Source organism: Saccostrea cucullata, unplaced genomic scaffold (assembly GCF_032062105.1).
Source record: "Saccostrea cucullata isolate Sc308-1 unplaced genomic scaffold, CSIRO_AGI_Scuc_v1 ctg7958, whole genome shotgun sequence".
Classification (NCBI taxonomy): Eukaryota; Metazoa; Mollusca; class Bivalvia; order Ostreida; family Ostreidae; genus Saccostrea; species Saccostrea cuccullata.
This window is the reverse complement of record NW_026926885.1, coordinates 1-17,550: the sequence shown is the minus strand read 5'-3', so window position 1 is coordinate 17,550 and position 17,550 is coordinate 1. Positions and strand designations below refer to the sequence as shown.

The window sequence follows — 17,550 nt, the reverse complement described above, 5'->3', positions numbered from 1 at the left end:
TAAGTAGCTAAAATATATGAAATATCTTTCAGTAATTGCAACCCGGAAGGTTTATTATGGGCATAATTTTTGGTTCCGGGCTAACTTGGCTTCGTCAAAATCTGGAAACTAAGTAGCTAAAAGATATGAAATATCTTTCAGTAATTGCAACCCGGAACGTTTATTATGACCATAATTTATGGTTCCGGGCTAACTTAGCTTCGTAACAAAATGGAAAAGAAACAACTAAGTAGCAAAAATTTATGAAATATCTTTCAATAATTGCAACCCGGAACGTTTATTATGACCATAATTTTTGGTTCCGGGCTAACTTAGCTTCGTAACAAAATGGAAAAGAAACAACTAAGTAGCAAAAATATATGAAATATCTTTCAGTAATTGCAACCCGGAACGTTTATTATGAGCATAATTTTTGGTTCCGGGCTAACTTAGCTTCGTCAAAAGCTCGAAATGAAACAACTAAGTAGCAAATAGATATGAAATATCTTTCAGTAATTGCAACCCGGAACGTTATATATGATCATAATTTTGGTTCCGGGCTAACTTATCTTCGACACAAAGTGGAAAAGAAACTTCAAAATAGCAAAAGATTTTAATAAAATAACTCTCAGTAATAGTCACCCAGAAATGTGACCATAATTTGGGTTCCAGTCTGAGTTATCATAGTCAAAGATTGGAAAAGACAGACAGACAGCCCGAAATACAGGTATACAGACAAAAAACCTTTGAGCTATAGGAAAGAAATTTTAAAAACCTCCTATGGCCTAAAGAAAGCCCTAAAGATTTTGAGGTCAAAGGTCAAGGTAATGAATTCATAAATTATTTTTAACATTTTCGTTTCCACGCGATATATATGGAGAGAAGCCTTTGAGTGGAATTTTATACCACAACTCCCTATGTCCTATTTATGAGGAAGGCCTCTAAACTATTGGTTTTGAGGTCAAAATTTCAAAGGTCAACATCGTTAATTCATATACATGTATTTGTATATTCTTTCTGGGTGTAAAACTTTCATTTCTGGCCATGGACGATATCTCAAGAAGCGTTTACGATTTTGCAATGAAATGTCATACCATAACTCCCTAACACACACCCGTCTTAACCCCCACCCCCCCCCCCCACCCCCCTTCGGTTCGTGCATGCTCTTCTTTTCCGTAATGCGGGGGACATAGATTCTCTGAATCAGCTTGTTTTATAAATCATGTTTGCATGACCTTGGGTATTAATGAGAACATTTTAAAACATTCTTTCTTTACACTTGTATTTCCATGTTAGCTTCTGTTTTCCCAAAAATCACTCCCCTTAGACACTTGTTTCCGCTATCCCAGTTGGTTCTACGGATCCATTTTGTTCTGCATGTATAATATTTTAATTAAAAAATATAATTTTATTCCCTATAAATTGTGGTCCCGTCTTACCTTCAATTGCCACGATTTGTGCAGACAAGCATCTACAATATGCCATGATCCTGCTACGTAATTTTCTTCTTTTCTACAACAGTGATGCTCCAGAAAAAATAAATAGAACTCTATTCCATGTTTTGCAAATTAATAATTAAAAATTAAATAAAACTTTTACATTTTTGCAACTGTTATAATTGAAACTTCCCCATAACAAAATGTTGGAATATTGATAAACAACTTTTCATTTTGTGGGGCTGTTGAAATATAATCTCCATTTTCTTTTAAATTGGAGAAGGGGTGAGATTTTTAAAACACGTAGCGCAGCTACATGAACATTATTGCAGTTTACCTTTAACCTACATGTACCTGTGTAAATGTGCATTTTTTAAACCTTCATGTATTTATTTAATATTTTTCTCCGAAGCAGTTGAGATTATTTCAACATAATGACATTGGCGTCAGAAGCAAATTGAAAGGGGGTGGGCTTAAGTGAAAGAAAAAAATTAAACCTACAAAAAAATTCTTGACAAGCAAAAAAAGAAAATGTGTCAATTGTCAATACACGAAAATTCTATTTCGTGGGGGTTTAGGTTGTGGGGGGGGGGGGGTGTGTTATGATAGAACTTCTTCCAGTGCCAGTTTTTTTTTTCCAAACACTACCATTTCCCCATTTTTAAAACTCAACTGCAACGTGTCGGTTGAAAAAGTGTTAAACCTACGCCCCAATGTACGATGTCTATATTATGTCTATTTTTGCAAAAAAAGTGGGGGCTAAGCCCTACCCCCACCCCCTCCGGTTCCGACGCCTATGAATGGCATGTATAAAACGATCATATTTTTACCAACTTCATTGTGTTTTATGTATTCAAACACCCATGCAGAAATAATTTTTTTACCACATATCTTAAGCGGTTGGTGGTTAGGACATTCCTCGAGGTAACACTAATGTGCATTTTAATTCCTTTAAAACAAACAAATAGCAAAAAAAAAAAGACGAAAGAAAAGTAAAAGAAAAAAAAATGATTTTTTTTTTAACTTGATCGTATTAAATAAAAAGCCAGTGGCGGATCCAGAGGGGGGTTACGGGGGTTGCAACCCCCCCCCCCTTTGGATTTGCAAAAAAGAAAGAGGAATAAGAAAGTTTCATTTTTGTTGTTGTGTTTTTACTATAGAAAATGTAAGGTGAAAGGCTAATGTTGTAATATATAAAGAAATTCGGTTGTAAAAACAAAATAAAACCCCATCCCTTTACAAAATAGGATTTTCAGGTTCGGAGATTTATTTTGCTTTCTTTTTCAAAAACTTTCTAGTAATAAATACAAGAACCTTTTCCCAGATTAATCAACGTCCCACTTTCAAAAACCATACTCCACCCTGTATCGATATTCTATTGAGTTATTTTACTATATGTATGTGTACAACGTACGTTTTAACTGTTTTCGCCTTCAACCCCCCCCCCCTTTTGAAAATACTTCAAACCCCCCCCTTTGAAAAATTTCTGGATCCGCGCCTGATAGCCGAGCCAGTTAACATACTAGTATATTGTCTTTACTTTTCATATCTCAATTACTTTTTTTTTCTTCCGACGATTAAAAAAATTATCATTTTCATTAATTACACGTGCTTGGCTTTTTTGGTATTAAAGGGAATAAACCATACTCATATTCTTATGTTTTCATGTTTATTTCATTAAAGAATAAATCACATCATCATGAAATACATGTACTGTACCTACATGTAAGTATGAAGATTAATTAAGAAGAAAATAAACCATATACGTAACATTCTTCAACAGTGAATCATATACATATTTCAGATGGAATATAAACCATATTATCATGCCATTTCATCAATAATATCTAATTATGAAAAAAAATCTTTAATTATGAGGAATGGAAGCCGTGTTTGAGCCTCGACTTGGTGAAATGTCAACACGTGTAATATCATTTAAACAGAGAATTTAATTCCGTAAAATATAATTATCAATATTTGTTCTTTACTTTTATCGAATTCTGAAATAAAAAAATTATCAATTAATTAATTCTTTGACATTGTGTTTCTTTAAATGTTAGTCTTTCGTAATCCCGGTCTTAAATATTGTTTATCTCCTAACCATGCTCTTTACCTGTCTTTACGGGTTTGCGTGCATTGAAGCGAGAGATTCACACCTGGCATGCACTAAATAAACAAAAGGAATCGAGTTGTAGATAACCGATTTGTATACATAAGATAAACAAAGCCTTATAATGCGACCAAAGTCATATGTATCAGAAAGAGTATCATCAGGCTATTTATTCAAGAACATCTATTTTTTAAAATTGGTAAGTCTAGAACAAAACATTGTGCGACGCACGAAAATACATGTAGAATGTCGCTGCGTCATGCTAAAACCTCAAGAAAAAAACCCCACTACTTCCATAACTCAATGTGGAATGAAATCTGGACAGATACCGCGATTCAAAGATTGAACTCATGGCCGGAACCTATATTACAGTAAAATCCGGAACCAATATTATGATTTTAAGGTTCCGGCCGGAACGCGAAACACCCGGAACGAATATTATGCGACACCGGCCGGACCAAATACGATAACATATTTGGTCCGCCTGGCTCTATAAGAAAAGGTCCACCCTCGGCCTTTTATACAAATTGTATGCATGTGGTTCATTCGATATTAATTGAAAAACTATTCTTTTAAAATTAATTAAGGATATATATAGTCGTATTAATAGCTAGTGTTTTCTCCAAGAAAATGTAGTGAACAATAAGTAAGAAATCGAAATTAATACATAATTAAAGGAATGTTTAGATTCTAATTATTGATCGGGTTTCCTGTCGGGAAGATGGGACATGCTTCTTTTGTCGTTTAAATTAATACACTAATGTCAACATTATCATAAAAAAATATTAAAAATACAAATGTACAAACATTTACCTTCACCGCCTTGTTTACTTACAGATTAATCAGTATTGCATGAACAGAAAAATGTTCGCAAGTCCAACACGAATCATTTAGTTACACTCTCCTTCCTATAAACATGATAAACGTTTGACTAATCCACTCACAAAAACTGAAGTTCACATCTTTCAAAATATATATCTTTATAGCATTGAAAAAAGAAATCTGTCATTCTTTACGTTTAATATTGTTGTAAATAACTGGAGGGTCACTAGCTGTGACAGGGGCTTATGTCACGGTGTACTACCCGACACCCCTTATTGTAAAAACAACATGCATACGGATTGGGCAGTTGGGGGTTAACCTATAATTGTTTCGTTTGAGAAAACCTAAAGTACCATATCCCCTGTGTTCTTTATAACTTAACACTGTTTCTTACCTATTCAAAGGCTAATTATTATATCTACTAGATCTCTGCATTTCATTTCCTGAATTTAAAATTGCCGACAATTTTTGTTATTATTTCGGAATGCGACAATTTTATTTTCATTTTCGACATTATTTATTTCCTTTTTTTTCACATTTTCGGATTTTTGTTTAGGATACCTTTACGGCAATTTAAATTTAACATTTAATATTGTTTACTTCTAGTAGTAGTAGTAGTAGTAGTAGTAGTAGTAGTAGTACTAGTAGTAGTAGAAGTAGAAGTAAACAATATTAAGACTAAGACTTATGATATATTATTTAAAGGAATCAGTTAATTAAGTAAAACTTCACATTCACAATACATGTACCTACATCTGTTCCAGGGTAAAATCAATTAAGTTTCTTTGACAGATAAGAGCAAAGTCTTTTATTTGAATAAATTATCTAAAATATTTTACTTTAAGGATTTTTATAACGGATGCATGAATTCTTTTTTTCATTTGCGAAAAATTACTGACATGAATTTGACAAATGTCGGAGATTAAAACTTTTAAAATGTAAAAACTTAAAAATGTCGGAAATGAAAAGTTCAGGAAATTCCGGAAATGAAATGCGGCCTACTAAATATTACTCCGGGACAAGGTAAATGTGCATTAATTGGCGAAATCAAACCAAATTAAGTCGATAAATTACTGGATTTATAAATGCCTTTATTTTTTCATATTTAACATACATGTTGCTCATATAAAATCTCTGTGCACTACATTTATGATATATTATTTATACTTATGTCTCTCGGTTTCGGTTTCAATAAAAATCCGAACATTTTATACCCCCTCCTAAATGTTTTTTTTTTTTTGGGGGGGGGGGGGGGGTAATTGAGTGAAGTAAAATCACGCATATACCTGTCAAAAAAGTTTTAAGTTTTAAAGTATACCGATATTGTACACCATATAAAGAGCTTGAGTTTAAAGACACACAATTTCAGAAAAGAACGAATGCACTTATGGGCCTTGGTAAAATGTGAAAAAAATAAACAAAGTTAGCAAATTTTTCATATCAAATCATTAATTGATCTATCATTAATCGATATCTAAACCATAAGATTCAACAATTTTTAACGCTGAAATTCACAAAATATAAAGAACAAACCATACAATGTGGTAGGGGTCAGCCGACTTTTGTGATCTATTAATAGTAAATCGAGAATGGTCATTCATTTCAAAGTTTTTGTTTACTATGAGCCTAACTTTGTATAAACTTGTGTGAATGGCAAAAGACGTATAATACATTTATAAAGCTTGTGTGAAAGTAGGAAATTTGCACACTATTAGGCTGGTACTTAAAATAATAATTTAGGAAGTTCTAAACACTGCACACTAAAAAAGTTCTAATCTCTAGTTTTCAAGTTACGAAAATAAACCCTGTCCAAAAATTTCTCTTTATGACATAAAAATATCTAAAATACAGAGGACGGACCCTTTCTGATAACTGCGTTTTAAGGTCCGCCATGTCTATTTTTCTAGTTTTCAAGCTACGAAAATAAACCCAGTCCGAAAATTTCTCTTTATGACATGAATATATCTGAAATACAGAGGGCGGACCTTTTCTGGTAACAACGTTTTAAGGTCCGCCCTGTCTTTTTCCCTAGCTTTTTAAGCTACGTAAATAAACTCTGTCCAAAAACTTCCCTTTATAACATAAAAATATCTGAAATACAGAGGACGGAATTTTTCTGATAACTGCGTTTTAAGGTCCGCCCTCTCTATTTTTCCAGTTTTCAAGCTACAAAAAATAAAATCTGTCCAAAAAAGTCCCTTTTGACATAAAGATATATGAAATGCAAAGGGTGGATCTTTTCTGATAACTGCGTTTTAAGGTCCGCCCTATTTCTTTCTCTAGTTTTCAAGCTACGAAAATAAACCCTGTCTAAAATTTTCCCTTTATAGTATAAAAATATCTGGAATACAGAGGGCGGACCTTTTCTGATAACTGCGTTTTAAGGTCCGCCCTGTCTATTTTTTTTTAGTTTTCAAGCTACGAAAATAAACCCTGTCCAAAAATTTCCCTTTATAACATAAAAATATCTGAAATACAGAGGGCGGAATTTTTCTGATAACTGCGTTTTAAGGTCCGCCCTCTCTATTTTTCCAGTTTTCAAGCTACAAAAAATAAACTCTGTCCAAAAAAGTCCCTTTTGACATAAAGATATATGAAATACAAAGGGCAGACCTTTTCTGATAACTGCGTTTTAAGGTCCGCCCTATTTCTTTCTCTAGTTTTCAAGCTACGAAAATAAACCCTGTCCAAAAATTTCCCTTTATAACATAAAAATATCTGAAATACAGAGGGCGGACCTTTTCTGATAACTGCGTTTTAAGGTCCGCCCTGTCTATTCTTCTAGTTTTCAAGCTACGAAAATAAACCCTGTCCAAAGATTTCTCTTTATGACATGAATATATCTGAAATACAGAGGGCGGACCTTTTCTGGTAACAACGTTTTAAGGTCCGCCCTGTCTCTTTCCCTAGCTTTTTAAGCTACGTAAATAAACTCTGTCCAAAAACTTCCCTTTATAACATAAAAATATCTGAAATACAGAGGACGGAATTTTTCTGATAACTGCGTTTTAAGGTCCGCCCTATTCCTTTCTCTAGTTTTCAAGCTACGAAAATAAACCCTGTCTAAAATTTTCCCTTTATAGTTGTCACGGATTATCCGCGGGTTTATGTAACGTACGTTAACGTTATTGTTACGTCACAATACTGTACGTTATGTTTCTATAGTTAATAACAGAGTCTAAATAAACCACTATACGATCAAGACGCATTTCTATTTTTTCCACAACAATTTTGGTGCCGTGATCGACGGAATGTCTACATAATACGTAAAATGGAAGGAAGACTAAAAGCCATACGGGCCGGTAACAGATCAGCGGTAACGAAACTTTTCGGACGATTTTTGGACTTGAAAGAAAATACAGCCAGTGAAGTAACGGACGTCTGCATAACGAGGTTCAGGAATTAAAGGACCAAGTTGTTAATATCAAAACCTACAGCACTCACTTGGAGCATTTTAATGCTAAAAACAACAGTCTTCAGTCACGATATGATTACGCCCAAAGGCAAATAAGTGATCTAAATATCAAAGTACAGACACTTGAAAATCAACTAGAAACCTCACAGGACCCCGTGGAAAGAAGGGAGAGAGACAACACGTTCGCCGTAAGGATCCGTGATGACGAAAGTCAGATGACAGATAAACGTACAGAGGCTGAGGAGAAGGAAAAAGAAAAATCACAGAAAATGAATCTCAGTGACATGGCAGAGATAATAAACAAAATGCCAATCTACGGACTCGAAACATGGAACTGGAGAAATCTAACACAGAACTATGTCACAAACACCCCGGAACTGAGACTCTGATACAAAACCTGGCAGGTAAAGTGTCGGAACAGAAAAGGATCGAGTGTCAAAAACAAAAGCCAAAGAAAGAATCCGTGAATGGACCTCTTAATTGAGTGATTATGAACTTGTTTTTATTTTAAATTTCAATGAACTGTTAATTTGATTTGAACTTTTTAATATTCTAGTATAATATTCATTTCGGTGCCCGGAGTGTCACGGATTATCCGCGGGTTTATGTAACGTACGTTAACGTTATTGTTACGTCACAATACTGTACGTTATGTTTCTATAGTTAATAACAGAGTCTAAATAAACCACTATACGATCAAGACGCATTTCTATTTTTTCCACAACAATAGTATAAAAATATCTGGAATACAGAGGGCGGACCTTTTCTGATAACTGCGTTTTAAGGTCCGCCCTGTCTATTTTTTTTTAGTTTTCAAGCTACGAAAATAAACCCAGTCCAAAAATTTCCCTTTATGACATGAAGATATATACGAGAAAATGCGTTTAAAAACTTTAAAGTCATATAAGGCGTTTTTTTAAATATAAGTTCAGACTAAAAATATAAAAAAGATCTATTTGTTTTGGTACTTTATATACCACTGTAAAGATAGGACCGCTGCATTTCATTTCTGGAAATCGACATGGCATTTCCGCCATTTCTTTTTTTCATTTCTGACAATTTGTCTTTTCTTTTCTGACATTTATTTCTTTTCATTTCTGGAATTTTTGCAAGGTACCTCTCCGGCAATTCAAAGATTACCAAGTACATGTATGTAGAAATGGAATTTTGAAAGAATTTATTATAAACAACATTTTAATATAAAAGTTCTATATACATGTATATACATCTGTACATGAAGCACTAAGTCTAGTTAACAGAGTTTAATGACCATGCAATTTTTTCATAGCATTTAATGTTCACTAAATTAAATGTCAAAGACTGCGCCGAACATTGATTTACTAAACAGTCTATAATTAATTCTTTAAATTTTTTCATTACCGGAAAGCACTAAATTCCTGAAAAATGTCGGAGATGAACACTTTAGAATGTCGAAAATGAAAGCTTAAAATGTCGGAAATAAAAAGGTTAAAATTTCAACACCAAAAAAAAAAAAAAAAAAAAAAAAAAATCCGATATGGAATGCAGACTGAAACATTTTATGAAAATCAAACAATTTAAATCAATCGCGTTTCATAGATATCCGAGATTTAAAACAATGGCCGATTCTTATCGACTCGAAATTTAAATATCAGACACAGTTTTAATTCTTTTAGTTTAAATTTAACTAATAGAAACGTGGGGATATTCAAGTTCAATATCGGTGAAATTTTTAATTTGAACAAAAAACCCAAACTCATGTACATCTACGCTTACAGTAATCTTGTATTTTTAATTTTTAGCTCAGATACGCCATATTTAGCTTTAAATATTGAAATAAAGATTATACCTGTATGGTTATAATTATTAAAAATGTCGCAGTTTTGAAGTGTACGCCTGAATATTTGGTTCCTTGGCATAATTTATTAATTAAAAATAAGATCTATTAATATGTAAAGCCAACACATGACCATTAGGTTCACCGACCATTCAATGACAGCGCCATCTGCCGCGGGCTCTACCTGTGGGTACGGTGGGTACCTGTCAGGTAAACAAATACGTCACACACCCATTGTTTTATTAGCTATACACATCGACAGATTTCACACCTTTAATCGTACTAATTTACAAAAAACAAATTCTAAGGAAAAACAAACACTTGCAAAACAATTGTGGCACGATTTTTAAAGAAATCAGGGCCCTAAATGGCACTGCTTAAAGCACACTATACGAGTAGATTCTTGTCTAGAGATACTTGTATGTTGTACAAAAAATAAAACACAACAGGGTTAATACTTCTTTCATCATATAGTATAAACAAACTACCCGGTAGCCTTAATTTCATATGTTAAAGTCAAGATTAAAACATTTTGAACCACCCGGACCTTAAAACGCAGGGGGACCATTTCTTATACGGGCCGGACCTTTTCTTATAAAAGGCGGACCAAATATGATATCGTATTAGGTCCGGCCGGACTTTTAAACGAGGCGGACCAAATATTATGCGACACCTGACGCATTTCATAGCGGTCCGGATTTCTTTCTTTATTAGTGTTCTTAAAAATTTCCAATTCATCATGTAATTAAGTACATGTAATTAAGTATGTAAATATCTAGTGTTTAGTAGTTTAGTAGTAGTGCTAGTTGTTTTTGTTTCTCTTTTTCCTTTGTTCTTATGACTTTTTAACTTTTTTCTTTGTCCTGAGGAAGGGACAGGGCGTCCCGAAAATTTGACATTTTTTATTGTTCGTGTCGTTGGTCATTTTTAGTGCTTTATATATATATATATATATATATATATATATATATATATATATATATATATATATATATATATATGCCGTCATCGCCTGCATATAAGATTTATGTCTCTAAAACAAGGTAAATTATTGACAAACAAGTTATTGAAACAAGAATATCTGCAGTCTCGTTTAAAGTCATCATTTCGTAAGTTCTTTGGTTGAGACAATGACCTTGTCTGCAAATACAATTTTTCCATTAAGATATATGCTGACTGATGCTTTTATACATGTACTTAGTGTGAGGCCATTATATACACACTGAATTGTCGACGGAATTTTTCCGTTATTTACCGATCATGACAAAGAGCACTCGGCGGGCGCAATTTTGTATTGTTTATGTTTTTTTGAGCTTGAATACTGTTCGTTATCTCGATATATTTCAATGGAAATTATTCTAGGATTCGTGAACACGTTGCAATATATATTATGTGTTTTTACATTACTAAACATATCTATAAATATATGCGCTTTAAGTGAGATACTCAGGCGAACTTTTGCTATCGCTTTTTTCTGTCGGTTATGTACATCTACAACCTCTCTAGAACCCTGGAACTAATTGCAATAATTTTTGGCATAAAAAGATCTATGAGAGGGGAACAATTACAAGGTGCTTGCACTCCTAGTTCTTGGCTTTGTAATAGTAAATACTGTATAAGATAAATAAAAATGAGACAAATATAGCTTTTGTCTTTGTGTTATTAAATAATTATATACAATTCCATGGATCCTTTACAGAGTTGTATTATACTCACGTGATCACTCAGGCCGTCGTGCCTTTTATTTATTTTAAAAATAGCACGTTTGCATGGCTGTGAATCTTAAAAAAAATCAATAGGAAGAAACTTTCTCATTTATGTGTCCGTTTTAAATATGATTTGCAACTGGAAGGATAAACTCGGAAGAAATAAAATCAAAGTGAAGCTATTGCTTAATGATCATGAAGTGAGAATAATCGTTTTTAGTAAAGTGATTTGATATGATTATGTATCCAGTAAAAATGTTTTCTTCGTCCCTCTCTGATAAAAACTTGACATCATTTTGGTATTTAAAAATCTTTTTGAGGGTTATACAAAAAGTATTTTAGTGTATTTTTAGTGTATTCGAGCAATTCATCATCCTTCCTGTATTTTTGTAGCTGTTTCATTATCATAATACCAAAAACTTCCTGTAGCCTCGATAAGTGCGTATAGATTTCGACTAAATAACAGCAGGAACAAAACAGGTTTGTGAATCATATATTTGATCTGATATTTCATCTTACTCTTGCTAATTAGTTTGATGTTTTAGTCGAAGATACAATTACCATTGAACATTTATCTTTCAAAGTACACTGATTATAAATAACACAGAATTTCCTTCAGGACATGGAAACTACTATGTATGAGTGTATGTGGCTATCACAAGCAAAAGTTGATGCTGTAAAACGTACGTCAGCTGATTATTTGTACATTAAAAATCTTCAGTTATTATGCCCCCGTAGTCAAAGAATCGTGGGAATATAGTTTTTGTCCTGAACGTTCGCCTGTCTGTTTGTCTGTTTGTCCGCAAAAATATTAACCTTGGTCATTACTTTTTAGTAGTTCGGTGGCTTTGGCATTTGTGTTTTACAGGTATATTACTTGTGACAAAACCATTCTTTGGATAACACCAAATTTTGACCTCTTGACCTTAGATTTTGATCCAACGTTTACAAAAAAATTCCTACACTTAAACCTTGGACATAATTTTTGAAAAGTTGGTGCTAGGTCTTTCGTACATAATGTAAATAATATAAATGTATTTATTGTGACAAGGCCTTTCAATCGGTAGAAATATTTTTTACCTTTTGACATTGACCTTACAGTTTTGTCTAGTTAAAAAAATTAAATTTAATCTTGACCATAACTTTTGAACAGATAGTATTAGACTTTCATCGTTCACATGTGTATTCTATCAATAGAAAAACCTTTAAAACTCTTTTAAAAACCCTTATACTGGTCATAACTTTGGACTAAGGCTTTCATCTTTTACAATTTTATTCTATTTGACTAGACCTTCCTCTGGATACCATGACTTTTGACCTTGCTTTTTGGAGTTTGACTTGCATCAGAGAAACTTCAATCCTCACCATTAGCTACCATAATTAGTGTTTCACAGACACATTTTCTTTTTTAATCTGACATTATTCATGCTAGTATTTCAAATTGCTAAAATCACTACGCAAATTTCAATTTAAGTTTGTCTGTTATATTGTAGAGAAAGCCCTCCGGTATCAGAAGGGAAGAGGAAGTTGTGTTCTTTTCATTTTGGACTTTTCTGAGAGCATGAGAGGGGAACCTTTAAGGCAGATGAAGCGGGGAGTCGGGGCGATACTAGAGGGTTGCCAATTAGTTCTGAATATAATATTTGTCTGAGTATCTTTTCTTTATAATACACTGCACTACAATTTTTTGACATTTATAGAGTTTGATGAACAACCAGATCTTGATGAGAATGTTTCTGTGATTGTTTTTGGACAAGAAACCAAATTTCTGCATTATTATTCCAACCAATATTCCACAATAAAACAAAGCATTGGTAAAAACACTGACTTTATTTACTCGTATTCTCTGGATTAAATGTATAGTGCAAAAAATAACAGAGAAAACATTGTGTTTAGAAAAGCGCTTTTTGTCAGAGTCATTGATATCTTACATAGAGATGTACAAGTCATGTACGCAGCTCATTATTTTTATATTTTATTTAAAGAACTGATTAAAAATAAATTTTAGTAAATGGTTTTCCATATGGTGGAGTAAAATTAATTTGTTTTCTCAATAAAAACTATTTTATTTTTCACTTCATTCCAAATGGTGACTTTAATTTGCTATATAATTTAAAGATATTGCATTTTGCTGATTCTTTCAGAGGAGGTGGAATGTGGTGGACCCTCGCCGCTCACTGCCGCCTTTCTCTTGGCCCTTGGGGGACTGTACGAGGGAGCAGGTATGTAGATTTATTATTGTGTAAACAAGAGAAACTGGTTACATGTATATATTTAAATTTTGAATGGCTTAAGGTGGAATATCCCTCTGATAAGAGAGATAACTCTTCTAATAAGAGAGATAACTTTCTTCAGACATTTTGTCATGAAATTCAGTGAGTTGTCACATCAGAGTTTACAAGTTTCATTCATAAGGACAATTTTATAGTCAACTCAATCAAACCTATTCTTTGGTGAAAGTGTTGATATCTAGTTTCTATTACTAGTATATTGATTAATTATTTATAATAGTTTACTTAAAACATTTATACCCAGTTCCTTTAAACAGTGTAAATTGAAAAATCTCTATCTCTTCAAGTATAATTCTTTTAATTGTACAGAAATTTTAGATGCAGTATTGTTTATAAACATTTAATTAATATTTTGTTTCATCAAAAAATATTGTCAAGGGTGATAATGGAACTATAACTCTTGTTTATGGATGTGTTATTTTACATGCACAGAAAATAATTTGTTATTCTGATTTAAAAAGCAGCGCTTCAGTATGTTTTCTACTGGGAGTTAGATAGGTATGAGAGTAAATATTATTTTTATATATACCTCATATTTCTAATTTAATTGTGAGATAAAAAACACTTAATCTTTCTATTTACCATATCAAATTTTCTTCACATCATGATTTGACATATTATTCATTTCTGAAAAAGTAAGCAACGCTCCATACTTCAAACTATTTTCCATTTGAATTTAATGCTATAGTTGTTGCTGAAAATCAATGTCTGGATTTTAAAAAAAGTGTCGTGAAATTTGGAGCAGAGGGATATTGCCCCTTAAAGAGGCTAAGCAAGTCCATAATTCGATTCTATAATTACAGAATACAAGCTAGGGTGTTTGATAATGGTTTTTGCCCTGTACTAATACAAAAAAGTGGGGAGTTAGACATTTTGGTCTGTATAGATGGAGTGGACATTTAAAAAGGATCAACTGTACAGAACAATATATAAATGGACTAAAGTAAAAACTGCATATTATACATTGCGTTTATCTTTTTATTTTTAACTTAATATTGTACTAGTATTAAATTTATCATTGATGCAAGAAAATTTAAAGAAGCCAATGTTCTTAGACCATATATATTCTCCAGATTCCCCGAATATACAAAAAGTGCTACATATGTATCAGATTAAACTTAAAAATTTTTCTGATGTCAGACTATTCAAAATGTAAAGATCAACATGTTTCACATGTTAACATTAATTCTTACAGCCCATACAAGTCGCATTGGTGACTTCCATCTCAAAAAGAGTGGTTCTTTTCACAGACGGTAGACTAACAGACTTTAAGAATTTAGAGGCCACAGAGAATGAAATGGAATTAATGCCAAAGGAACATGTAATCTTACAAAGTTTTCTTTTTCTTTCTAAAGGTTTATCTTATGGTTAAACTTGAATAACATTGCACTTAAAGATAAAATAATAATAATAACATAAAAATAAAAAAAAAAAATTTTTCGTTATTTCTATATGATTAGATTTTAACACCCCCCTATCTTCAATCACACAACAAATAGGAAGGACCATCCAATTTTCTGCTTTCCAGTTGGAGAAAATTCCAAACTATGTAAGTTTTCCAATATACTACAATTTGATCGTTTTCTTTTGATGAAAGCTTTATCCATCACATGTCTACACCTTATTCAGTTATTCATTTTTTTTAGCCGGGGAAAGTTTTTCACAGTTAAATTATGTAATTCAGTTACCCTTTTTTTCTTCAAAATTGTTTCTAATGGGGCACAAAGTGAACTGGTACTCTATTTACTCGATGACCTATTCTACTTTCTTGCATGAAATATATGGAGATAACGAACAGTTTTCAAGCTCAAAAGTCCATTTTTATACAATACAAAATAGGAACAGAGCAAACACGAACCTCTGAAACATCAGAGGTGGGATCAGGTGCCATGGAGGAGTGGTCATCCCCTGCCGACCGGTCACACCATAGAAGAAATGACATTTGGAAAAATTTATTAGGAAAATGGTTAACAGTTTTTAAAATTCAAAAAAATCAAACAGGCTAATTTCTACCATTTTCGGAGGGAAATATGAAAGTTATTTTTATTATCCTAGTCTAAGGAGAAAAAACTCAAAGTATTATCCATTTTTTCTATTCCTGTGACATGATATGAAGTCTCCTCCAAAGAAAATATTTGTATGTATCACCTGTCCTTTCAAAAAGCAATGAATTTATTTGTTTCTGTTATGGCAATATTCACAGTGATTTTCTAGTCAATTCCTTTCACCAAGTAAACTTTATATGCCTTGTCAAAAAAAAAACCCAGATGAATCATTGTAGGTGCTACCTGTCGACAGAGAATGCCTACTTGTGTAAAGCACATTTGGTTTCGTTCAATATTAAAATCTAGATATCATGGACCTGTTAGCAGACGAGAAAACTAAAACTGTTAAAAAAAGGAATGATTTAGTTTTAAATTAAAACATGTAATAAAAAGTTTATCCAACCGATTTTTTTTTCCTTTGTGAGGCAGTTGAAAGCACATAAATTAAATGCAAACATATATGTTGTTCTCTACATCAAATTCAATTTAATTATTTATTTCAGCCCTTATTACAAACCATATCAGGCGTGTCTCAAGGTGGCAAAGTGTTACAGATTTATGAAGCAAAGTGCTTTGGACGATATACTCTACATTACGTAATTAATTTTTCATCAATTGCTATCTTTATTTTATCCCATAAAATTTCCGATTGTCAACAATTGCAATATTTTTCAGAGATCTGCAGATTTGATATCCAAAGTAATAAACAAGAATGAGATAGAAAGGGAAGCTTTGAGATCTGTGGCAGATAACGTACTTTTCGGGCATACTTACGATGAAGATGATTTAGTATGTTGGATACTCAAAGCATTTTATCAAAAAAGTTTCGTTGGCATTTTGTCCAAATGGAATATCAAGCTGCTGAATGGATTTTTTTTTTAGAAAAATTAAATAATTTCGTTTAATTAAGTTATTTGTCTTAGCATTCATTTGTTTTACATTCCAAATATAATATTCCCTACATCATTCATTTCATTAAAATCTCATATCATACTGTAAAACGAACTTTTTTCACTTCGCGCGCGAGAAATTTTTGCGATATTTGCGAGAGCCTCATCATCGCGAATATTTCTCGCCGCGAACCAGTCCTTAAATTCCACATGTCTATAAATAAAAGATCCAAAATAGGCTTGATCGCGAAAATAAATCGTCGCGAACTAGTTTACCCCCCGATAAAACACGGAATAAAGTCGTTGCGAATAAAAGTTGGTTTACAGTATCTGTTTTCTTATTTTCACTTTAAAAGAAACATAACAGATTCCATTTATAAAAAAATTAAAAGAAAAGTAATTCAAATTTCAATCTTATAATCAAAGGACACAATATACGAGTTAATACAGAACAGAGAGAGAATCATGGAGACCCAACCAAGGGTAGAGGACGATGAAAATAATTGGTATAAGGAGAAATACTCTACAATTCCAAGGCTCGGTACGAGAGTTCGCCGGGGTCCACACTGGAGATTCCAGAATCAAGATAGCGAGGGCATCGGAACCATAGTGGGTCATGGGGATAAAGGTAACCAGGCATATGTAAGGAAATGGCTCAAATTCACCCAGTTTACTTAATACAAATATATTTGAGACGGTAAAATTCACAATTTCTTCACGAAATTCATGTATAAATAAATATATAAATGTTGGTCAAACTGGACATCAATTATTGAAAGAGGGAAGGTGACTTCATAAACAGTGGATAAAACAATTATACTGCAAAGTGAAGGTTGTAATAAAAATGTTAAATATACTTTTTTTTTCCCTTTGTAAACAATCTTTACAATGCTGAATATATTGTTGTCGATTTGGTACTGTGCATCGACTTGTTTCTTTTTTACTTTTCTTTTTTTCACAGTTGGTTTAGTGCTCGTAGAATGGGATAATGGGTGTCGTTGTGTATATAAATATGGAATAGGAAATACATACGATATTGT

The 17,550-nt window shown here is 32.6% G+C and overlaps 1 protein-coding gene and 1 long non-coding RNA gene across 2 annotated transcripts; both read left to right on the top strand.

Annotated features, from left to right (window-relative positions):
* The first annotated feature begins 11,639 nt into the window (after positions 1-11,639).
* LOC134272826 (uncharacterized) lies at positions 11,640-14,832 on the top strand. The gene is made up of 6 exons (XM_062754991.1): positions 11,640-11,764; positions 11,904-11,967; positions 12,778-12,900; positions 12,985-13,098; positions 13,429-13,506; positions 14,771-14,832. The coding sequence occupies exons 2-6, from the start codon at positions 11,907-11,909 to the stop codon at positions 14,830-14,832; spliced, it is 438 nt and encodes a 145-aa protein (XP_062610975.1). The 5' UTR covers positions 11,640-11,764; positions 11,904-11,906.
* A 758-nt stretch (positions 14,833-15,590) lies between these two features.
* LOC134272823 (uncharacterized) lies at positions 15,591-17,543 on the top strand. The gene is made up of 4 exons (XR_009993300.1): positions 15,591-16,216; positions 16,296-16,409; positions 16,937-17,138; positions 17,472-17,543. It is a non-coding gene; the product is annotated as an uncharacterized LOC134272823 (long non-coding RNA).
* The last annotated feature ends 7 nt before the right edge of the window (positions 17,544-17,550 follow it).

Coding starts and splice junctions, on each gene's coding strand:
- LOC134272826 (XM_062754991.1), top strand. CDS start 11,907: ATGGAAACTACTATGTATGAGTGTATGTGGCTATCACAAGCAAAAGTT. Junction 11,968..12,777: donor AAAAGTTGATGCTGTAAAAC/GTACGTCAGCTG, acceptor GTTATATTGTAG/AGAAAGCCCTCCGGTATCAG. Junction 13,099..13,428: donor CACAATAAAACAAAGCATTG/GTAAAAACACTG, acceptor TGATTCTTTCAG/AGGAGGTGGAATGTGGTGGA.